Source organism: Rhinopithecus roxellana, chromosome 19 (assembly GCF_007565055.1).
Source record: "Rhinopithecus roxellana isolate Shanxi Qingling chromosome 19, ASM756505v1, whole genome shotgun sequence".
Classification (NCBI taxonomy): domain Eukaryota; kingdom Metazoa; phylum Chordata; class Mammalia; order Primates; family Cercopithecidae; genus Rhinopithecus; species Rhinopithecus roxellana.
The window spans coordinates 16,397,937-16,421,584 of record NC_044567.1 but is presented as its reverse complement, the minus strand read 5'-3'; the positions used below and the strand labels follow the sequence as shown (position 1 = coordinate 16,421,584).

Here is a 23,648-nt window from a genome sequence, read left to right as displayed (position 1 = left end):
TTCTCATTTCTTAACCATGAACATGCCATTGTTTTCAGTCTCTCCATGTGCTGGAAAGTTCCCTAAACCCCAACCAATAGTAAGGCTCAGGATCCTTTCAGCGAATACAGGTTGAGTTTCTGCTATAAAAACAAATTGAATGCTGAAACATGATGAATGTGGGAGGAAAGAGTTACCTGGAAGAGTAACTCTCAAAGCTCTCTCTCAGAGTTCTCTCTCTGGGGAGAAAGAACAGTGGCGGAACCTCCTGGGTGAGGAATCCCTGATTCCCAAACAACTCCACCCCATGTCCCTGGATGTCCTCCCCTCTGAGTAATGTGGACAGCCTTTTGGGGCTGTGATGATTCTATCTCCTATGAAGCCATCTGATGAAACTCTGATTTCACCAACCACTAGCACCCAGGAAGAGCCTGGTGTGACATAAGCTGAATGGAATAATTTTATGGGTTGAGGGGGGACTCTTTAGAAGCATCTAACTAGCATATTTTGGAGAAAAATTAGCTGAAGCATTAGGAAAGGAAACTATGCGTATGCCAAGCCCCCACCCACCGTTAATAGTATAAAAGGACCGTAGAGGAAGGAGAGACTCAAACCCGCCCACATCCACCTCCAGCAGCTTACCTGCTTTTCCATTACCTGTCCCAGCACCATGTCTTACAGTTGTTGCCTGCCCAGCCTGGGCTGCCGCACCAGCTGCTCCTCCCGGCCCTGCGTGCCCCCCAGCTGCCACGGCCACACGCTGCCTGGGGCCTGCAACATCCCTGCCAATGTGGGCAACTGCAACTGGTTCTGCGAGGGCTCCTTCAATGGCAGCGAGAAGGAGACCATGCAGTTCCTGAACGACCGCCTGGCCAGCTACCTGGAGAAGGTGCGTCAGCTGGAGCGGGACAATGCGGAGCTGGAGAACCTCATCCGGGAGCGGTCCCAGCAGCAGGAGCCCTTGCTGTGCCCCAGCTACCAGTCCTACTTCACGATCATCGAGGAGCTCCAGCAGAAGGTAAGGGGGTCGGCCATGTCGGGGGCCAGCAGCAGCTGGCTCTCTTTGAACAGTAAGACATTCTCAAGTTCAAGTGTACCTCATGAGAGAAATTTCTTTTCAGATTCTGTGTGCCAAGGCTGAGAATGCCAGGCTGGTGGTGAACATTGACAATGCCAAGCTGGCCTCTGACGACTTCAGAAGCAAGTATGTTGAACTTCAAGGTCCCTATGGTTCTTTCATGGCCCTAGGGACCTACTATTGCCTGGAAGAGAGGAGAAAGCCATTTCTCCTCCTAGGGCTGGTTATGTAAAATCAGTTTCAAACAGAGACCTGGACTCATGTGCTGCCTGCTCTTTGGTCTATACTGGTCTTTTTGGAAGTGTTTGTTAAACCACAAAATTCAGAGATTGAAATGAATTGTTCTTTGGGAGTTGATTTGGTGGTATATTAGTTAACAAAACTGAGAGCACAGTGAGACACTTCATCTCATAGTGCCTGTGGGCTCCTCGTGGTGTTAGGGTGAGTCAGGGAACCTCTCCAGCCTCTCCATGGACAGCTTGACTAAAACATATGGAAGAGAAGAGGCAGAAAGCTGTGTAAGTTCAAGAAGATTCAGGTCAATTCTACCCAAACAACATGTGAGAAGGGAAGGTGGTTTTCTTTTCTGACTTGTCCTCCCACTCCGATGCATGCAGATACCAGACAGAGCAGTCCCTGAGGCGGCTGGTGGAGTCGGACATCAACAGCATACGCAGGATCCTGGATGAGCTGACCCTCTGCAAGTCCGACCTGGAGTCCCAGGTGGAGTCCCTGAGGGAGGAGCTGATCTGCCTGAAGAAGAACCATGAGGAGGTATGAAACAAATTCACAAAAGCAGGCCTCAGAGCTGAGCTACTAGTACTGGGAATCAGGAGACGATTACTGTCTGGATCCCTGGTCTGGGACCCTTCTCTGAGGAACTCAAGGTATTCTCAGAGAGTGATGGTGCTACATCCATATCAAGGAGTGGAGTGAGCTGCTCATTCTCCAGCGGCTGGGTGAGGGTTAGGCAGGTGTTGGAATTACTGAGGAGGGGCATCATTCATTCTCTGCTCATCACTGCTGGGTCCTGAATTTGGTGGTGGAGATGGAGGGACAAAAAATAAATAAGACATGGCCCTTTTCTTCAAAGAGCTCATAGTCTAGTATAGAAAGACAGTCATATAAACACAGTGATGTAAACAAGACAGAGTGAAACAAGTACTATATGAGATGTACAAGCAGTATCCTCTAGAAATAATCCAGGTTGCCCAAGAGGAGATAGGGAACTCTTCTCAGATGCAAAGAGGAGGATTTCAGTATTTGGGTGTTTCGGTCTGAGGGAAGAGGTTGAACTAAGACACAGAAGTGGCAGGGCAGGGTGTATCTGGGTATGGCTGGGCATGTAGTACCTCCAAGGGTGTGGTGAAAGTGAAGATGTGATGGGAAGCGAGGAAGGACTTGCACATGCCAAGGAGTTTAGACTTAGTCTTATAGAGGGTGTAAGGTTTCAGTTTCTATGGGACAACAGTTGATGTGATCCCTGTTGGAGTTTATTGCTACAAAATGTGTGTGTCACTCTTTGGAAATGATCAGAATATTCCTTTCAGTGCTTTCTGGGCAGTATTGTGCTCATTTTCCTGGAGCAGGAAAATGGCAGATCCATTGCCGTAGGTTCATTGTTACCCTTTTCTCCATCAGGAGGTCAACACCCTGCGCTCCCAGCTTGGAGACCGCCTCAACGTGGAGGTGGATGCTGCCCCCGCTGTGGACCTGAACCAGGTCCTGAATGAGACCAGGAGTCAGTATGAGGCCCTGGTGGAAACCAATCGCAGGGAAGTGGAGCAATGGTTCGCCACGCAGGTAGGCATCTAAGTACGTAGCCACTCAGGACCCGAGGTGCCCCAGGGCCCTGGAGGCAGCGTCTGATCCTTTCCCCACTTGGGTGTTTCAGACCGAGGAGCTGAACAAGCAGGTGGTATCCAGCGCAGAGCAGCTGCAGTCCTACCAGGCGGAGATCATTGAGCTGAGACGCACGGTCAACGCCCTGGAGATTGAGCTGCAGGCCCAGCATAACCTGGTGTGTATTGTTTAGCCCTGCTGGTGAGCGATGGGAAGTTGGGAGGCAGAGTCCCAGGGATGTGTTTGGGGCCACACACTCTCCTTAGCTCTTGGAGCTTGTGACTTCCTTGGAATCCTATGAAGAAACCCTTTGAAGGAGCAGCTCTCTGACATTCCTGATCTTCCCCACCACAGCGAAACTCTCTGGAAAACACACTGACGGAGAGCGAGGCCCGCTACAGCTCCCAGCTGTCCCAGGTACAGAGCCTGATCACCAACGTGGAGTCGCAGCTGGCGGAGATCCGCTGTGACCTGGAGCGGCAGAACCAGGAGTACCAGGTGCTGCTGGATGTCCGTGCCCGGCTGGAGTGTGAGATCAACACGTACCGGAGCCTCCTGGAGAGCGAGGACTGCAAGTGAGTATGGGGCAAAGAATGTCTGGGAAGAATGTGTACAGTGGGATATTGTATGCACACAAATGGTGGCCATATTTTCAACTAGTCAGACAACACACATTAACTGTGTAGTGTGTGTCCAGTGACCTGTGATAGCTAAGCAAAGGGAGGCCAAAGGGAAGGGAAGAGCCCCTGCCTCAGGGGGCTAACAATGGAGGAGTGGTGGTAGGAGCTGGCCAGTCTTAGGAATAACATTTGTGTAAGGCACATTAAGTTCCAGGAGACCTCAAGTGTATGAGATAATATTTTTGAAAAGGACAGTTTTTCTACCTCTGCACATGGCATTCTGGGAGAGAGAGAAGCATTTGGTAGTAATCAGAACTTGATTCTGGCGGGGTGCAATGGCTTATGCCTATAATCGCAGTACTTTGGGAGGTTGAGGTGGGTGGATCGCTTGAGGTCAGGAGTTCAAGACCATCCTGGCCAACATGGTGAAACCCCATCTCTATCAAAAATACAAAAAATTAGCCAGGCATGGTGACGCATGCCTGTGATCTTAACTACTTGGGAGGCTGAGGCAAGCGAATCGCTTGACACTGGGAGGCGTAGTGAGCCTTGGCTCCCACTTGCAGTGAGCCAAGATCGCGCCACTGCACTCCAGCTGTCTCAGAGCAAGACCCTATCTCAAAAACAAAACAAAACAAAAAGAACTTGATTCCAACTAACTCCAACCACTGAGAATTCATAGGTTGTGTCATCAAGCCCAAGGTAGTATGTGCATTAAAACCTCCTCCTAAAGCCATTCTAAACCTCCTTGTCCTTCTAGGCTCCCCTGCAACCCATGCGCCACCACCAATGCTAGTGGCAACTCCTGTGGATCCTGTGGCACCTCTCAAAAGTGTTGCTGTAATTGAAAAGTTTGTATCCTCTTTGAAGGCATCTACAGAGCCATTTAGATCAACCACAGGAAAGATCTTCAAGTCCTGACTTTTCTGGAGCTTAGCTGACATCAAGAAACCTCATGTTACCTACTATGTTATTTCTAGAATGCTGAAAAGCTTTCCCACCCAAGCAAAGACACACATCATCAACTTCCAATGTCTGGACGACTCCTTCCTGTTGAGGGTCGAGCCTCTTTGTTTCTAAAGACGTTCAACTCCCTATAATCTGAGCTCCAGTTACTACTTTAGGGTGTTTCCTGAACGTACTGCATTTCCTGCTTTCCTTTCTTCTTTGGCAGTCTCTGGAATGCAAGGAGAAGACTTCATTTACTTCCCAATAAACTTCATTTCTGTGGCATAGTAAATGTTTCTCATTCATATTCATGCATTGTAAATTACTCATCATGGCTGTTTCATAAAAATACCCCTTCATTAGGAGAATAGAATGAATTAAATGACTGAGCCAAGCCTTTATGCTTCACCAGAAACACTGATGTAGACAGGGAAGGACATCATTTTGGGAGACTCCCACCCAGGGTAGGCCATGCAGGAAACCTGGCCTTCAATACCCATGCTTGCCTTGCCTTGACTACAGGGCCCTTGGCAATTTTGCAAATCCTCCCCAAACTTCACTGCTATCTCTGGCTCTCACCCTCATCAGAACAGAATGTTCTGCTTCCCTTTCTCCTAAACTGCCTAAAGAACCTACAGAAACTGCTTCTACAGAAACTGTTCAAAGAGCAGTGATTCTCTCCTCTCAACATCTCTGCTGCTCCTGACTTGCTAATATAGATACCTGCTCCTCCCTCGAAATGCACCTTCATTGATTTCCATAACCCTGCACACTCTGGGTCTTCTTGAAATATCGCTAATTACCTGTTCTCTGTTGTCTTGTTAGCTGTCTTCCCCTTTTTGTCCCAAATGAAGGAAACACCTATATTCTCAGCCTTCTGTCTTGCTCTTTCTACGTCCCTGTTCATGTAGAACTAGCCCCTCTGTGCTGATGACTCCCACATCTCCCTCTCATCTCAGCTTGGTTTCCAGGTTTTCTGTTGCGCATATGACAGTTTCATTTGGTATCAGGTCATTACATCATGTTTAATCGGACTAAAACGTATTTTTCCCAAACTGGTTCATCTTGCCGCCCACTTGTTATACCTAACATGTTGTCCTCCAAATAGGCCCTTTAAATGCCGTCCTTACCTTTCCCCTCTTCAAGTTTATTCTTTCCCCTAGATCTTTGCTCTTATCCATAATGTTCTTCCATAGCCTCTTTATCATTTCATTTTCTATAATTCCAAGAAAGGCCAATGTTCATTAAGCATCTCCCCCAAAACATTAATCTTGCCCCACACCCCACTTGCCTCATCTCTGAATTTTTAAAGTTTTCAATTTTATAGGCCACAATCTCAATTATCTGTTTAATTTAATCCTATCTGATTAACACAACTACAATCAATCTACTGTGTGTGCCAGGTATTGTGGGCGGTACTGAGAAATACAAATAAGTGAATCCCAGTCTCGGCCCACAGCATGTCTTATAGTTTAGAGTGCATGAGACAAAGCTACAGCCATCATAGACAAATATCAGTGTGGCTCAAGAAAGGTGTAGATAAAGAATTATGAATTTCAGAGGTGTGAGAGAATGAAAAGAAGAGGCTCCAAGAAAGAGGGACCACTCAGTCAGTCTTGAAAACCCAACTATTCTGTTGATATAAATTTTGTCTGCCTGTCTCGTTGACTGCAGGCCCTTCAGAAGAGGCAATATCGTCACCTAATTAAAGCCTATGTAAACCATGGAATACTGTAAGTGGAATAAATAAGGAAGAGTAAAACTAATGAAAATTCACGAGGTTATTAAAACTTTATATACTTCCCATGGTTTCAACTTCAATCAACGATTACTGTATGATATTAGCATAATTCTGAAATAAAGTTTGCTGGGAAATGTCTGGTCAGATGAGTATGTGTAGGCCATAGAAGAGGGAAAGTTTTGGCCAGGCACAGTGGCTCACACTTGTAATCCCAGCACTTTGGGAGGCTGAGGTGGGTGGATCACGAGGTCAGGAGATCGAGACCATCCTGGCTAACATGGTGAAACCCCATCTCTAGTAAAAATACAAAAAAAAAAAAAAAAAAAAAAAAAAAAAAAAAATAGCCAGGCATGGTGGGACGCACCTGTAATCCCAGCTACTCAGGAGGTTGAGGCAGGGGAATTGCTTGAACCCAGGAGGCAGAGGTTGCAGTGAGCCAAGATCGTGCCACTACACTCCAGCCTGGGTGATAGAGTGAGACTCTGTCTCAAAAAAAAAAAAAAAAAAAAAAAGGAGAAGAGGGAAACGTTTCTTGAGCATGAACTTTGCCTGGAGGAGTTATGAGGTTTGTTTAGAAACTGACAACCCAATTCCCAGCCTAGAACAGAGGGTAAGTGTGGTAATAGGAGATGAAACTGCAAGGTAGTTAGGTAGGAGCATGTTTGGCAGTGCTCTGAATGATTATGCATGAAATTTTCTTGTAAGGGAGTTTGCCATATGATGTATCTGGCTGCTGTGTACAGGTTGGGTTGTGAGGAGTCCTAGAAGCTGGATGAAATAGAAGGAAGATCAATTAGTAGGTGAGAGACAATAAGGACTGAGATAAGTGGACGTGAGTGAGGCAGAAGAGGGGTAGATTTTAGAGGCAAGGCTTAAATATGGAAGCTGAGTAGAGGTAGAGGAACAATGGAAAGAGAAGGAAGGAAACTAGTACTGATCACACACTATATTAGTCAGGGTTGTCCAGAGAAACAGAAACAGTAGGCTATATATAGATACACAGAAAGAGATTTATTATGAGGAATTAGCTCATGTGATTATGGAGGCTGAGAAGTCCCATAATCTGCTGTCTTCAAGGTGGAGGCCCAGGAAAGCCAGTGGTATAGTTCTAATCCAAACCCAAAGGACTGAGAATCAGGAAGGCTGATGGTGTGAGTCCTGGTTTGAGACTGAAGCCTCAAGAACTGGGAGCATTGATGTTAGAGGGCAGGAGAAGATGGATGTCCCAGCTCAGCTCCATTCTCATTGGCAGTGCAGGACTGAGTGTAAGAGAAACAGTGACGGCTCTGGAGAGGGTTTGTGGAACTAGCCCGAGTTCCATTTTGAGTTGTCTGTATCTGTCTTTGCTCAGCATAGCTTACTACTGATCTGGCCTATTCTCCAGACCCTCTCCTGCTTCTCCCTTAAGGGTCAGTAAGAGAAATAATTTGCCTTTCTTCTGCCTTTTGGTTCTATTTGACTACCCACATTGGAGGACACCTGCCCACACTGGTGAGAGTGATCTTTACTCACTCTTCTGATTCAAATGCTGATCTCTTTTAGAAACACCTTCACAGACATACCCAGAAATAATGTTTTACCAGCTGTCTGGGCATCCCTTGGCCCAGTCAAGTTGATACATTAAATTAACCATTACAAACACCTACTATGGGTCTGAAGATTTTCAGCCTGAGAAAATGAAACAACAATGAGTCTCCATTGGAGAGACCTGGAGAAGAATGACTAGATATGGGGGAGATGTCAAAGAGCTGGGTAAATAAAGATGATAATTAGAGCTATAGGAATTGTTAAGACTGTCCAATGGAGGCTAGCAGGGTATAGAAGAACCTTGAGGAGCAGTGATAGAAACCGTAGAGTTGACCTGGGGCTCTCCAAAGTCCTTGATGTGAGGTTCAGCCTTGCTTTTGCCAGATCTTGAGGACAGAGATGACATCTGTTTATAAGCAGTTTGAGAGGGAAGTGGAGAAGCACCTTAAATGACATAGAAGTCAAAAGAAGTTGGAGCTTTAATGAAAGAGTTATCAGTAGCATCCAGGGCAAGGACGGTGAGAACCAGACAAACCTACTGTTAAAGCAATGGGGAGACTCCTGGTGACTAAAAAGAGAACAGGGTCTGTGGGATACTGAGGGAAGAAGCTGTATTTCCATGTTTTTTCATGTCTGTCTCAAATCACCAACGTGATAGTGAGCGTAATGTAAAAGTTCAACACAACACATTTGTACTCAGCTGACTTTGCTTTATCTTCTGTGTACTGTCAAAAGGTCTTAGCATCTGCCCTCTCCCCTGATCTGCAGAGCAGGATACATATATAGGTTTTCATTCCATCTCTGAGTGGGCCCTGGATCCAACTTTCTCAGGAAGACTAGCACCATTAAATTACATCGTCCTGGATTGTGTCATGCTCTTGTCTATTCTAGACTGAGTTGATAGTCTAGAGTAGTCAAAAACATAGCATAGATCTCGTGGGAGCTGAATTATGAGAACACATGGACACAGAGAGGGGAACAACACACACCGGGGCCTTTTGAAGGGCAGAAGGTGGGAGGAGGGAGAGGATAAGGAAAAATGACTAATGGGTACTAGGCTTAATACCTGGGTGATGAAATAATCTGTAGAACAAACTCTCATGACACAAGTTTATCTATGTAACAAATCTGCCCTTGTATCCCTGAATTTAAAATAAAAGTTAAAAAAACACATAGCATCGATGAACTTTATATTTTTCTGACTTGGCTTGGTCCCTGAAGACTCCAAGACTCCATTCCCTTTGGGAGTCCAGGACTGAGTGTAAGAGAAACAATGGTGGCTCTGGAGAGGGTTTGTAGAACTAGCTCCTGAGTTCCGTTTTGAGGTGTTTGTATCTGTTTTTGCTCAGCCTAGCTTACTGCTGACCTGGCTCATTCTTCAGCCGCTCTCCTGCTTGTCCCTTATTAGAAGCCCCGTTGAACAGGGCCAAACCTGTTGGCTTAGCTCCTGAATTACCCCTTCAATTTCTCCTCTCAATGTGCTGAGGCTGGAGGATTGATAAATTGGCAACAGTTGCCTTTATGGAACAGTTTGTGGAAGCCCTATCTTCTGCTCTTCTAGGAAACTCTAACGGACTGGCCCAAAACCATGGGCTGGGGTTGGTATTGGACAATGTTTCTGTTTTTCCAATTCCCCTCTGGGATCCCTCTTTGGCAAGAAGTCCCTCTTCTTGCTCTGTGTGCATGCAGTGATACAGCTCCTGGCCTCTCCTTCTCATTTGTACACATTAAAACATAATTAATTTTCAAGTAGCCCAGTGTTACTTTGTATTTCTAAAAGAATGCATTTTACATTTCTCATGGTGAGAATTTCAAGTACCAGAGCCTGGACATTGGAGAAGATAGCTTTGGGAAGAAGGAGGAAGGCCTCCTAATGCCTTTGAAGTTCACAACAAGGAAGGTGGCCTCAGCAGAAGACCTGTCCTATGTCCACTCCATGGTTAAGCATTGCTGGTAGGTTTTCGTGTACTCTCTTCTACGGAAATAGCCTGGGCTTCCATAATAAATAACATCCTTAAACCTCAACTGCAATTTGCTCACATCTTAAGACCAGAAGCCTCAACCACAGCATCTGCCGCAATTACATGGGCATGTATAAAACCTTTCGGTTTGTTAGGATTTGATTTGCTCATCGTGTTTAATGAAGGGCCATTGAACAGAGACAATAGCATCACCCACGTAAAGGTAAGGATTCGCAGTACACAGCAAGTGGAGTAAGTAAAAAGCAATTGCCTTCCAGACTTTGTGAGAAGCTAATTGAAACTTGGCTGTTTTCTCAAGAGACCCAAGTTCTTCCAACTATTAGTATACAATGGCCAAGTAGCTGTGCAGAAATCATGGTTACTTCTACTTAAGATGTGGGAATAGTTGTGTTTTCCAAACTCTGACCTCCACTTTTAAAGACACAAGGATACTTATCTCTGGATTATTCCACTGTGACTGAGGTAGAAGCTATAGCAATGGTTATAGAGATCCCCATGGACATATTTACTAGTCTGTGACACATTATTCCTTTCCTTTTCTTTAAAAAGTGCCGTTGTCAGATTTTTCTCTTTTGAAGCTTGGGGCATAGAAGAAGGAGAGAAGAACACAAGATAATTAGAGAAAAGCTAATGAATTCAGCTATTTGCTTTATATTATTCGATCTCATCCAATAGGACTTTAATCGGCCTGGTACTGATTTTAAACGAATATGCTCATGCCACATCTCACTGATAGTAGAATCATTTTAAAGGTACAGATTCAGACGAGGCATGGTGGCTCACTCCTGTAATCCCAACACTTTGGGAGGCCGAGGCGGGTGGATCACCTGAGATCAGGAGATTGAGACCAGCCTGGGCAACATTGGGAAACCTGTCTCTACTAAAAATACAAAAATTAGCCAGACACATTACAGGTGGTGCGTGCCTGTAATCCCAGCTACTAGGGAGGGTGAGATAGGAGAATCGCTTGAACCTGGGAGGTGGAGATTGCAGTGAGCCGAGATTGCACCACTGCACTGTAGCCTGGGCAATAGAGCAGCAGAGTGAGACTCTGTCTCAAAAAAAAAAAAAAAAAAAAAAAAAAAACACATAAAATAAAAATAAAAATAAAAAAGTAGAGATTCGGGCAGGAGGGGCAGAAAGTTGTGGATTGTGATTGTAGAGGAGGATATCAGTACCTTCAATGCATTCACCCTGGAAGACCACATGTTTGCCCCAAAGCTGCTGTCCTTTATAAAAGCATATTTGAAGCCTCTCCTTGGAAATGACTTCCAGAGTCACCCAAGAAAATGCACATTATTATTTTGCAGTCACAACGTGTTTCTGACCCATTAAAGATGCTATGCAGCTTGGTTATTCACCCTATGCACTAGGTGTGGTTTCAAATGACATCTGGCTGGTTCCAAAAATAAACACACCCTTAAAAGATGAAGATTGGCCTTCAATGAGGATAACCAAAAGAATGTGTCCCAGGCTGTGAGGGCAAGTTTGAAGGAAGGGTGATGTGAGAAATGGCAGATCTCCTGTAGGAAAAGAATTCTTGTATGGCAAGACTTAATATGTAGCTTCCAAAAGGAACAACTTGGAGTAGTATCTTTCAGAATTTGAGCACTGATAGATTAAACATAAAATCCTCGTATTTCCTAGCTCCATCTGGAACACAGGAGAGCAGAGCATCTGCTTGCCAAAATGTGCCAATGGTCATAAAATGCCACTTCACGCACATGACATAGTGGTGGCTTTGCAGGGCCATTTACTTTGGAGAACTAGGCTTGGATATTTCTCCATCAGATCAACCAAGGGTTTCCTTTTTTTTTTTTTTTCAAGCTTCTAGTGGGTACAATGCATTTTCACTTAGTAAACTTCCTTCCATCAGCATAGAAGTGACTTTTGGTTCTTTAATAAATAAAAAACAGGCTTGTTATTTTGTGGCCCATTCTAATTTAGGATATTGTCAGCACTGATTGAGTTCAGTGGAGCTCAGTCTGTATTTCTGCATTATTGCATCTCAGTACTGAAAAGACTGGAAGAGAGAGACACGTAATATGACAGAGAGAGTGTGGACATTGGAATTACAGAGATCTGTTTTGAATCCGGGCTCCATCACGTAGGAGCTCCGTGACCTTGGGAGACCTCTCAGAGGCTTCGTGTCCTTATCTACAAACCCTTGCAGCATTTTGAGAGGACTGAAGGAGCTGGTGCATATGAGGCGTCTGGCACAGTGCCTGGTGCACAGTGGAGACTCAGCAAGCAGGACCAATCACCAGTGACAGAGTCACACTGTGCACGGGCATGCAGCACAGTGCTTCATGCAGAGTAGGTGCTCCCAAAATTTTAGTTTTCTTAATGTTCTTGTGAACACTGAATACTAGTAGAAACAGAGGTGAGTGGCTTCCTGCAGCCCCATAGGAAGAGAGTAGAGTTGCCTCCATCTGTCTGGATGGAACTGCAAAGGGACCCTGAGCCAATGGCCTTATAAGTCGGCTTCCAGGATTCCCTATCACATAGTCTAGTTTCTAGATGGGTTTCCTCACATGGCTTTTCTCACAGAGTCTTAATTGAATATGAACTGCATGAGACACAAGACTTTACTCATTTAGGAGAAAGAGGCACAGACGTGCCCCCTACTCTGGGGACAGGGCCCAGCTGTCACTGTAGCTCAATGTCCCATGGATGAGCGCTGCTGCGGGCAAGGTTGGTCACTTTGAAGCCAAACCATGAAGCTCTTACTTAACCAATCAGCATGTTTTGTGAGGAGTCCTGACTTAGCAAGAAGCCAGAGTAAAACATTTTATGAGGTATAGGACTCAGGTGAAGTGGCTAAATAACAAACGGAAAAATCAGCAAAGGAGGTAAAAAGGGGGAATGCTTGACACGGTTGCCACACCCACTGCTGACAGAATATAAAGCCCTGGAGAGGACCAGGGCTTATCCCAGGGAAAAGGAATCAGGTTTTGAAACTGACTTCCAGAGCTCCACTGCCTCCCTGCACCATGCCCTACAACTTCTGCCTGCCCAGCCTGAGCTGCCGCACCAGCTGCTCCTCCCGGCCCTGCGTGCCCCCCAGCTGCCACGGCCGCACCCTACCCGGGGCCTGCAACATCCCTGCCAATGTGAGCAACTGCAACTGGTTCTGCGAGGGCTCCTTCAACGGCAGCGAGAAGGAGACCATGCAGTTCCTGAACGACCGTCTGGCCAGCTACCTGGAGAAGGTGCGTCAGCTGGAGCGGGAAAATGCGGAGCTGGAGAACCTCATCCGGGAGCGGTCCCAGCAGCAGGAGCCCTTGCTGTGCCCCAGCTACCAGTCCTACTTCAAGACCATTGAGGAGCTTCAGCAGAAGGTGAGGAGGTGGGACCCACACTGCCAGCTTAATGAACTACTTCTCTGTATTTAACATACTAACCTGTGAACGGATCTAAGTCTGTTCGCAGTAATGCTGAGAATGGTAAAGACATAGATTCACTGGCTTAGGTATGACATCAAGTAGTCTTAGAAAATCTGTTGTAGAACCACAAGGGAAGGATGCAGGCTGGTGTTAGAGTGAAGCATTAGACCAAAATCCATCATAACAATCTTATATGGCTTCTTACTCCAAACCAGAATATCTGATTTTTTGGTTTGATTATGATATCCTGGTTTTGTTTTCAGAGCATTATAGCATTTTAAAAAAGTATGCACCTGATTTATTTTCTATGCTAAGAATTTCCTAAGTAAATCTCCAAATATTTAAAGCCTTTCAAAGCTGCAGCAAAAGATAGCGTTTATGGCAACACAAGAGAGTCGTTGACTCCAGCAGTATCTACAGACATATGGACCATCCTCTAGAGCAGCCATGTATACAGATGACAATATGGGGCCATCCATTCTGGAGGAGAAGTGGATATAAGTAAAGAGTCCACAGAGAATTGGGACTGAATACCTGGTGTAGGTTAGGGAGGGATCCTAGAAGAGGCAATATCTGAGTAGGGTTTGAAGGATGAGTGGGAGTTTATATCCAATTGTACAAGCCCTTGATTCTTGGAGGGAATTGACTGTCCACTGTTCTGTAGATCTGGAAAAGTAGATGCCAGGAAAGGGTTGTGCTATTTGAATATCATTCATTTATTTACCCAGAGTTGGAGAGTATTAGGCACAGTGCTGGGATGGGGGATAATATACTGAGTAAGATGGTCTCTTTCCTTCAGGAGCTCACAGTCTAACAGGGCAGATAGATGTGGAAACAAAATGATCACACAAAGGTCATAAGAAGTGTTATCGATTAAGTATGTGGGCTACACAAGGAGTCCTGCTAGTGGGTGAGGGCATTCTGGGTAGAGCAAGAAGCTTTTTGCAAAGGCATGAACAAGGGCAATATGAGGGGAGAGTGGAGAGAAGTCAGCAGGCCGAACAAAGTTGGTGTGTGTGTGGGATAACCAACTTGTTCTGGCTTGCCTGGGACTTTTCCCATTTTAGCATCCCAGGAACCCCTCAGTCCTGAGTAAACTGGGATGATTGGTCACCCCACCCTTGGGTGACCCTTGGATGCCCAGTAACCTCAATTATTGCAGGAAGTCAGAAGCAGATAAGAATAGAATTCATAATGAATTCACATTGGTTGTCCTGGTTTTGAAATGGTCAGTTTTATGATCAAATCCTCCTTTTATCCCAGAGCTGAAAATCTGGAAGCACTCAAAGCTATTTGGGAGGAATGTGGCTGAAAGAAAATAGCATTTCACTTTAAGGCACAAGGCATTTCTGGTATAACCCATTTCATGATTAATCCTATCCCCAGATCCTATGCAGCAAGTCTGAGAATGCCAGGCTGGTGGTGCAGATCGACAATGCCAAGCTGGCTGCAGATGACTTCAGAACCAAGTAAGATTTTCCTAACCATCAGAGCAGTCTCATAATGGACAGGCTGAATTGCAAAGTGATGAGCTCCCTATCCTGGAAGTGTGGAAGCAGAAATTTCTGGATGATATTGGGAGGATTCCTGTATTGGGTTAAGATTAGGTTAAATGTCAAAGCCTCTTCAATAGGTGCTCAGATTCTATGTTTTAAGTTTTTTTTTTTTTTTTTTTTTTTTTTTGAGGTGGAGTCTCCCTCTCTCATCCAGGCTGGAGTGCAGTGATGCGATCTTGGCTCACTGCAACCTCCGTGTCCCGGGTTCAAGCGATTCTCCTGCCTCAGCCTTCCTAGTAGCTGGGATTACAGGCATGTGCCACCAGGCCCAGCCAATTTTTGTATTTTTAGTGGAGATGGGGTTTTACCATGTTAGCCAGGCTGGTCTTGTACTCCTGACCTCTAGTGATCCACCCACCTCAGCCTCCCAAAGCGCTGGGATTACAGGCATGAGCCGCTGTGCGCAGCCCTGTGCTTTAAGTTTGATTGTAAGACAACATCCGTTCTTATTCCTTTTCAACCCAATGTCTGGACTAAGTTTAAAAGTGATTTTCACATTGATCTCTTTGTATACGTTAGTCACTGTCAACCCACCAAAAAGAAGTTATTAAACCACAAAAACAGGAGGCAAAATCCATTTCCTTTCAGAGAATCAATCAATACTTTTAGGTACGACCATTATTACAATCATGAGAATCCTTTGCATTTTCCTGGAATCTTACAGTTTACAATATAATTTTACCTATATCATCTTCAGTCCAACCCTGTGAGGTGTTAGTTTTGTCTTCATTTTACAGTTGAGGAAATCAAGGCTCAGAGAGATTAAAGTATCTATCTACAGTCATTCAATGACAAGACTGGCTCTAACTGACTCTGAATTCAGTGTTTCTTCCACAACACTAAATTGCTTCTTGGCGAGGCTGGAAAGGATGGCAGGACAACGTGGAGCAGGCTTACGAAGGGCGCTGATTCACTTGAGATGGCAAAAACAGCAGGGCTTAGTTGATAGCAACCTGTAAATGAGATTTTTAGAACAAACGTAGTTCATGTTAGACTAAACTATCCACAGGCGTCCCACCAATACCTTTTATGTGTGTCTCAGTGACAAAATAGACCTTCTCACTCAGTACAGGAGTATTTTCTCCCTTAATTTTTTAAAATTCAAAATATTTCAAAATATAATAAAATTGACTAAGTCAGCCAAGTAAAGCTTGAGAAACAAAGACTTTTTTTTTTTTTTTTGACCTCTTTTGACCTCTGGCTGTGTGTGCAGGTACCAGACGGAGCTGTCCCTGCGGCAGCTGGTGGAGTCTGACATCAACAGCCTGCGCAGGATTCTGGATGAGCTGACCCTGTGCAGGTCTGACCTGGAGGCCCAGGTGGAGTCCCTGAAGGAGGAGTTGCTGTCCCTCAAGCAGAACCATGAGCAGGTAAGAGTCCTAGCCCCCAATATCCCAATACTGAGAGCTCTGTGATCCCCCTGAATAGGATAAGGTAGGTCTTGATTTGCTAAGCACCCTAGACCTAACAACATTTTGCTGGTTGCTCAAAACGTACTTTGAGACTTGTTGGGGAATGAGTGACAGCTTCCCTTTTTTACATAAAGGAGTGTGGTAAGCTGACCTATTGCCCCTTGGGACCCAGACATGTATGGCTGAAAGATCACACAAATATCTTTAAACTACTGTCTACTGTTTGATGCTATCTATTAGCTTCTGAAGAGGTGCCATGTTAAAGATCGAGACTGGAAGGAGATAGAAAATATTCTTATACTCTGTTTCATCTAGATAACTAGAACTCAAGCTGGATGAACGGATGGATGGATGGATGAATGGATGGATGGATGAACTGAGCGATGGGAAAAACGGAAGAAATGAAATAATTCAAATAATGGTTGATTCAGATCTCATGGCTGAATGCAATACAGGAAATCAGATGCATGTCTCAAACATTAGATGTTTTGATGATGAAAACGTGTCATACTCTAGTAGTATCCCATGAAATAAATAGGAGGAACGAAACCTGGTTTCTCTATATTTAAGTAGCAACAATTGTAAGCCAATTATCATGCCAGGCTCATCACTGAGCAAAGGGGAAATAAGAAAGAAATGATAGAATCTTGGATTGGGTAGAAATATTAGCAATCATTTAATGAAGCAGCCTTATCATACAGATGAGGGAAGGGATTCAGAGAAGAGGCCAGAATCTCCAGAGGTGGCAGCTGGGCTTCAACTCATGTTTCCTAAGTTGCAATGCAATCCTCTTCCCATTATATTGAACTGCCTCAAAGAGGTTATTGATAGACTTCTCTCTGTGGGTTTATTTCTTCCCTTTTCTTCATTAGGAAGTCAACACCTTGCGCTGCCAGCTTGGAGACCGCCTCAACGTAGAGGTGGACGCTGCCCCTGCTGTGGACCTGAACCAGGTCCTGAATGAGACCAGGAGTCAGTATGAGGCCCTGGTGGAAACCAATCGCAGGGAAGTGGAGCAATGGTTCGCCACGCAGGTGGGCATCTAAGCACGTGGCCACTCAGGACCCGAGGTGCCCCAGGGCCCTGGAGGCAGGGTCTGATCCTTTCTCCCCTTGGGTGTTTCAGACCGAGGAGCTGAACAAGCAGGTGGTATCCAGCGCAGAGCAGCTGCAGTCCTACCAGGCGGAGATCATCGAGCTGAGACGCACGGTCAACGCCCTGGAGATTGAGCTGCAGGCCCAGCACAACCTGGTGTGTATTGTTCTGACCTGCTGGTGAGCGATGGGAAATTGGGAGGCAGAGTCCTGGGGATGCCCTTGGGGACACACACTCTCCTTAGCTCCTTGGAACTTGTGAGTATTTTTGGAACCCCATGGAGGAACCCTATAAGGAGCAGCTCTCTGACATTCCTGATCTTCCCCACCACAGCGAAACTCTCTGGAAAACACACTGACGGAGAGCGAGGCCCGCTACAGCTCCCAGCTGTCCCAGGTACAGAGCCTGATCACCAACGTGGAGTCGCAGCTGGCGGAGATCCGCTGTGACCTGGAGCGGCAGAACCAGGAGTACCAGGTGCTGCTGGACGTGCGTGCCCGGCTGGAGTGTGAGATCAACACGTACCGGAGCCTCTTGGAGAGCGAGGACTGCAAGTGAGTACCTGGTGGGCGGCACCCCTGCAAGGCACAGTTACTATTCTACTGTAGGATAAAACAGGGACTTTGAAGATCAAGTTTCAGATGCCAACCTGTCTGTAGAGGCCAGAGTTTTGTATTACAGCTGTGGGAAGTATAGGATATTTAGCGCTAACATTACCCGGGCTAATTATATTTTCTTTTACAAAAGATAGACATGGGACTTGACTGCTTCCTCCAGCAGAGATTTTTTGGATGCTTATGGGCAAATAAATCTTTCTATCTTCAGGACTGTCTTGTCACCACAAAAAGGAAAACAAAACTGTAACAATGATCACTTTCTCTGATTTAAATGGAACTTTCAAATCCTCCATTTCATTAATTCTTGTTAGAATCATCTGAGGCAGGCAGAGTGGGACTCATTATCACCATCTTATAGATGACCATTTGAGTGTCAATAGGGATGATGATTAATCACTAACAGAATATGGCAATTGCCAGCGAACATAATATTTTTATGAACACAATCTTGTGGAATTTTCATAATCCTGTGTGGTTGGTACTACCAGTCCTACCTTACAGGTGGGAAAGCTGAGGCTTAGAAGGAGGAAGTGACTTTCTTGTGTGTCCAGGGTCATAGAAGGAAGGCTGGCATTCCACCTTACATGTTCTTTGCTCATTTCTGCCATTGTATCAGAACTCTGTAGAAGAAGGGATCCAAACAAGGCATGGCTTCCTAGGACATCAGAGAACGATTTCTGCTTGTTTCTATGTCTCTTTGGGTTGAGCCTCCCTTGTTTGAATCACCCTTCTCATGCTGACAGTATAATGCTTCTGCATCCCAGGCTGCCCTCCAACCCCTGCGCCACCACCAATGCCTATGAAAAGTCCATTGGATCCTGCGTCACCAATGCTTGTGGTCCTCGTTCCCGCTGTGGGCCCTGCAACACCTTTGGGTGCTAGATACTCTGGGGCCAGCAGGAGTATAGCATGAAGACAGAACTACCATCGATGGGCCAGTTCCACATCTCTGACAACCGTCAGCCAGCAGACCCCACCCCGAGGCATCACCACAAATTATGGTCTGGAAGGAGAACAAATGCTCAGCGTTTGGGTCTGACTCTGAACCTAGGCCCACTTGATCCTCCTCACCCCAAGCCCTTCTCCTGTACTCAGTTTGCGTTCTGATGGTCAGAGGTTGGAGCTGTGGCAGTGGCATACAAGGTGTTTTGTTCTCTCTGCTGCTTCTACCTTTATTGCAGTTCCCCAAATCGCCTAATAAACTTTCCTCTTGCAAAGCAGACATGATTCTCATTTGTATTCATTATTTTCAAAGTGTTGACTCTCTGTGTACTTCTTATAAAGCCACTTGAAAACAGAAGGTGGACTTTATAGGTTAATCATCTCCTAAAAGGTCTTCATCACCTTCATTAACATTCATTAAGCACAGTGAGTCCCAGCATCCACTTAGGCCAGCATAAAACAAGTGGGATCACTAGGACAAGAGGCCTCATCTGAATATGATAAACATATTTCTCATGGGACCTTACTCAGTAAAATGCAACGGATAGCATCTCTAGACAGTTCCACTCTTTCTTTTAAGTCCCTACCAGAGGATGACAGAAGTTAATATTTACTGAACACCTACCAAATACCAGGAATTGTGCTACTAATTTTTTCTCTTCCTCACAGTGAGGAAGGATCAATGGCAGGACTGAACCCAGAATTCACTCTCTGCTTGTCAGTTACACATAAGGTGTAACTATGAGAGGATAAAACTGATTTCAAACAAGCACCCAGAGCTTATACATCCTCCTGGGGAGACACAATGCTGTTAGTGCTCAAAGCATCTTTGAAACTCTCCTTTGTGAAATACTGAATAACTCAATACTAAAAAGCACCACCTTGCCATCTTCCATATTTGAGCAATACCCAACCTATTTTGAAAGTGTTTCTTTTCTCACTTGAATTGTTTAACCATGGGAACTACATATGAATTTTGGGACCCTCCCCCTCAAACTTATTTAGAATCAAATTAGGATATTACAAGTCAGGCGTCTGCAAATGCTAACAGTGACCACTTTCCTGATGCCTGGCTCCTACTGGTGCCTAACTGATGTCTAACCAAGGTTAATGGTTCCCATCACTGTGCATGCTGTGGTTTGTGCCAAGGCCACTCCCCCAGTCTGCGGATTGTCCCCAGATTAACCAGTCTGCTAGTTACATCTTCTTTCCTTGAGATGAAGCTTATACTATCTCCCTTGCTGTTCCATCATCACATGTCAGTCTTAAATTCTTAATTTTTTTTTTTTTTTTTTGAGACAGAGTCTCACTCTGTCACCCCAGCTGGAGTGCAGTGGCATGATCACGGCTCACTGCAGCCTTGAACTCCCCAGGCTCAGGCTATCCTCCCACCTCAGTCTCTTGAGTACATGGGACTACAGGCATGCGCCACCACGCATGGCCAATTTTTGTATTATTTGTAGAGACCAGCTGGGTTATCCACACTGGTCTTGAACTCCTGGGCTGAAGCGATCTGCCCACCTCAGCCTCCCAAATTGCTGGGATTACAAGTGTGAGCCACTGCGCCTGGCCAGTCTTACATTCTTGCACTCTCATATTCTAGTTCATTTAATATCTACTCCTTTGTTGTTGATGTTGCTGTGGCTTAGGCAGGAGACCTTGGAAGATCATCTGAGTGATACTCCATGCTCTGCTCAGAATGTCTTAGACCCAGTTTGTGGACTCTAGCCTCTCTTTCCTCAGGGAGAGTTCATTCCCGGGAGCCGCCTCCTTGCCTCATGCAAATCGCCCTTGTTCAATTTATCCCGGCAGTTCTCCACACATTCTGGGATTACTGTCCACTGATAGTTACCTCTCAGCTGCCTTCACCGGGAACAGTGCCTCCCAAATACCCTGTTGCGTGCTTTGTGAGTGAGAGTTCAAAGATCTCAACACGGTAAATACACCTTGTTCTTAGTGTTCAATGTATAAAATATTAAGCAAAACTTGTCTCTATGTTTGACGGAGTTGTGTCAGTGGGAAACGTGGGTCTAGGGAAAACAGTCCTTAGTTCTTATCTCTGCCATCGTGCTTTCCTTGGAGGATAAGAGAAAGGAGTGTCAGGGAGCTCACTTGTTCTCAAGACAAAGCCAAACTGCTCTTCTGAAGTATCTGGGAAGGGTCAGTGTCACTAGTGAGAAATAAAACTAAAATCCTAAGCCCCCCAACTGACTGAAGAGACTCTGTCTTGGCCGAGGGTACCAAAGAGAAACCTTAAAAACAGATTCACACATATGTTTATTGCAGCACTGTTCACAATAGCAAAGACTTGGAATCAACCCAAATGCCCAACAATGATAGACTGGATAAAGAAAATGTGGCACAGATATACCATGGAATACCATGCAGCCATAAAGGATGCATTCGTGTCTTTGCAGGGACATGGATGAAGCTGGAAGCCATCATTCTCAGCCAACTAACACAGGAACAGAAAACCAACACCGCATGTTCTCACTCATAAGTGGGAGTTGAACAATGAGAACACATGGACACAGGGAGGGGAACATCACACACTGGGGCCTGTTGGGGGGTGGGGGGCTAGGGGAGGGATAGCATTAGGAGAAATAATGTAGAAGGTGGGCTGATGGGTGGAGCAAACCACCATGGCACATGTATACCTATGTAACAAACTTGCACGTTCTGCACATATATTCCGGAACTTAAAGTATAATAAGAAAAAAAAAAAAAAAAAAAGGAAAAAGAAGGAAAGAAAATAAAAATCAGAGTCCCTGACCATGACAGGACGGGAGATCAGACATGCCTCAGTGTGCCCCTTCCTTATTAACCTTTAACCTGAATTCTTTCCTAAGGAGTAAGCAGAAACTAGCTCTGGAAAATAAGAAACAGATGAATCATTCCTTTATCACCTTTGGCCCATCATCTGAAGCTGTGACTGGATTCCTTCCTCCTCCCTTTTGCGGTTTCAACACGGCAACCAACCGGCATTCCTTCCTGATAAGAGACCACCAACCATGGAGTGGTCTGGCCAGTCTACAGAGGATGTGCAGTGGGAGTTTTCACATCCTCTGCCTCACCTTTCAACATTAGAGGGTCAAAAACTCCATCCTTGGATCATGCTAATGCCACCATTTGTGAACATGCGACCCATGAAGAGGCATGAAGCTAAATTGCACATGCTTACATTTGTCTTTTCATAAATATTCATGACTCCTCCTGTAGCTTATTAAATAGTATATTTGGCCGCCTCACTCAGCATACATTCCTTTCTCACATTTCCCTCCCTCAAAATGCTTACTCTTGGCTTCTGCCAGAGGCTACGCTTCTCAATTTGTAGGATGGCCAGGCTGGGGGCTGCAGCCTTTTACGAGAAATAAAGGTCTCCTTTCCAAGTTTATGAATCTTGTGATTTTTCAGTTGGCACTACTCAGCTTACTGACTTGGCAAGATACACTGGCTGTAAAATTCACCATGACATGATGATGACCTGCGATTGGCCATCTAGTGTGACAAGGCAATGCTGCCGATGAAATGTGGGTACAATGCTAGCTTGTCTCACTTTGTAATTTTAAAATTTCTAGTGAAATTAAACATTTAAAAATATTTTTGTTGGTCATTCATGTGTCTTCTCTATAAATTTAATTCAATTCAACATATAATCATTGAGTGCTTATGATGGTGCCTGTTGGGCAGAGCAGTGAACAAAGCAAAGACCTGCTCTAAGAAGCTTACTTTCAAGTGGAAGAAGACAGACAATAAAAAGAGGCAAGCAAGCATGACCATGTCAAGCAATAAGTGCTGAGAGGAAAAATAGGAAAGGGAATAGGAGGTGAAAACTTTTGGATAAGGTGGTCAGGGCACTCTATGTCTGATGTGGAGAAATAGGATTTACTCTATTTACATGTAATTTTATTACTGACTTTTTGGACTTATTTAAAAAATCTTACTTTGTCCTTTCCATTAAGCATGGTTTTTTTTCTTTGCTTATTGTTTCCTCATTGCTTATTGTTTCCTCACTTCCTGACACCTGCGGATTGATCTTGTTTTCTTTGTTCCCCCTTTTAATAAGTGTTCTTAATTTTTAAATGTGCACACTTGATTTAACACTATCTAATTTAATCTCTTCCTTCTTGCATAAAAACAAGGTCCATAGAAGATGTTTTTGTTTTTTTGTTTTTAAGAGACAGGGTCTGACTCTGTTACCCAGGCTGGAGTGCAGTGGTGTAATCATAGCTGATACAGTTTGGATGTTGTCCTTGCCCAAGTCTCATGTTGAATTGTAATTCCGAATGTTGGAGGTGGGGCCTGGTGGGAGGTGATTGAATCATGGGGGCAGTTTCTCATAAATGATTTAACACCATCCTCCTTGGTACTGTCGTCACAATGGTGAGTGAGTTCTCAAAAGATCTGGTTGTTTAAAGTTGTGTAGCACCTACCCCGCTCCCCTGCTTCTTTTCCCACCATGTGAGACACCTTGCTGCACCTTTGCCTTCCACCATGATTGGAAGCTTCCTGAGGCCTCCCTAGAAGCAGAAGTCTCTGTGTTTCCCATACAGCCTGCAGAACTGTGAGGTAATTAAACTTCTTTTCTTTGTAAATTACCTAGTCTCAAGTATTTCTTTATAGCAGTGTGAGAATGGACTAATACAATGACCCACTACAGCCTTAACCTCCCAGGCTCAAGTGATCCTCCTGCCTCAGCCTCCAAAGTAGCTGGGACCACATGTGCATGCCACCATGTCTGGCTAATTTTTTACTTTTTATTTTTGTAGAGACAAAGTCTCCCTATTTTGCTTAGGCTGGTCTTGAACTCCTGGGTTCAAGGGATTCTCTGTGTTGGCCTCCCAAATTGTAGGGATTACAGGTGTGAGCCACTGTGCCCTGTTAGAAATTTTTATTTATGTTCTTTATTTTACTTTTTATACC

General features: G+C 45.0%; 2 protein-coding genes across 2 annotated transcripts; both read left to right on the top strand.

The window, feature by feature from the left end:
- The first annotated feature begins 597 nt into the window (after nucleotides 1-597).
- On the top strand, nucleotides 598-4,774 carry KRT34 (keratin 34). Its single transcript, XM_030923874.1, has 7 exons — nucleotides 598-997; nucleotides 1,101-1,183; nucleotides 1,675-1,831; nucleotides 2,699-2,860; nucleotides 2,952-3,077; nucleotides 3,254-3,474; nucleotides 4,280-4,774. Exons 1-7 carry the CDS (start codon nucleotides 650-652, stop codon nucleotides 4,365-4,367), a joined length of 1,185 nt encoding a protein of 394 aa, XP_030779734.1. The 5' UTR covers nucleotides 598-649; the 3' UTR covers nucleotides 4,368-4,774.
- Nucleotides 4,775-12,653: 7,879 nt separating this feature from the next.
- On the top strand, nucleotides 12,654-19,003 carry LOC104658500 (keratin, type I cuticular Ha3-II). Its single transcript, XM_010358562.2, has 7 exons — nucleotides 12,654-13,058; nucleotides 14,490-14,572; nucleotides 15,873-16,029; nucleotides 16,944-17,105; nucleotides 17,197-17,322; nucleotides 17,500-17,720; nucleotides 18,548-19,003. Exons 1-7 carry the CDS (start codon nucleotides 12,711-12,713, stop codon nucleotides 18,663-18,665), a joined length of 1,215 nt encoding a protein of 404 aa, XP_010356864.2. The 5' UTR covers nucleotides 12,654-12,710; the 3' UTR covers nucleotides 18,666-19,003.
- The last annotated feature ends 4,645 nt before the right edge of the window (nucleotides 19,004-23,648 follow it).

Coding starts and splice junctions, on each gene's coding strand:
- LOC104658500 (XM_010358562.2), top strand. CDS start 12,711: ATGCCCTACAACTTCTGCCTGCCCAGCCTGAGCTGCCGCACCAGCTGC. Junction 13,059..14,489: donor TTGAGGAGCTTCAGCAGAAG/GTGAGGAGGTGG, acceptor TCCTATCCCCAG/ATCCTATGCAGCAAGTCTGA. Junction 14,573..15,872: donor GCAGATGACTTCAGAACCAA/GTAAGATTTTCC, acceptor CTGTGTGTGCAG/GTACCAGACGGAGCTGTCCC.
- KRT34 (XM_030923874.1), top strand. CDS start 650: ATGTCTTACAGTTGTTGCCTGCCCAGCCTGGGCTGCCGCACCAGCTGC. Junction 1,184..1,674: donor TCTGACGACTTCAGAAGCAA/GTATGTTGAACT, acceptor CGATGCATGCAG/ATACCAGACAGAGCAGTCCC. Junction 3,078..3,253: donor TGCAGGCCCAGCATAACCTG/GTGTGTATTGTT, acceptor TCCCCACCACAG/CGAAACTCTCTGGAAAACAC.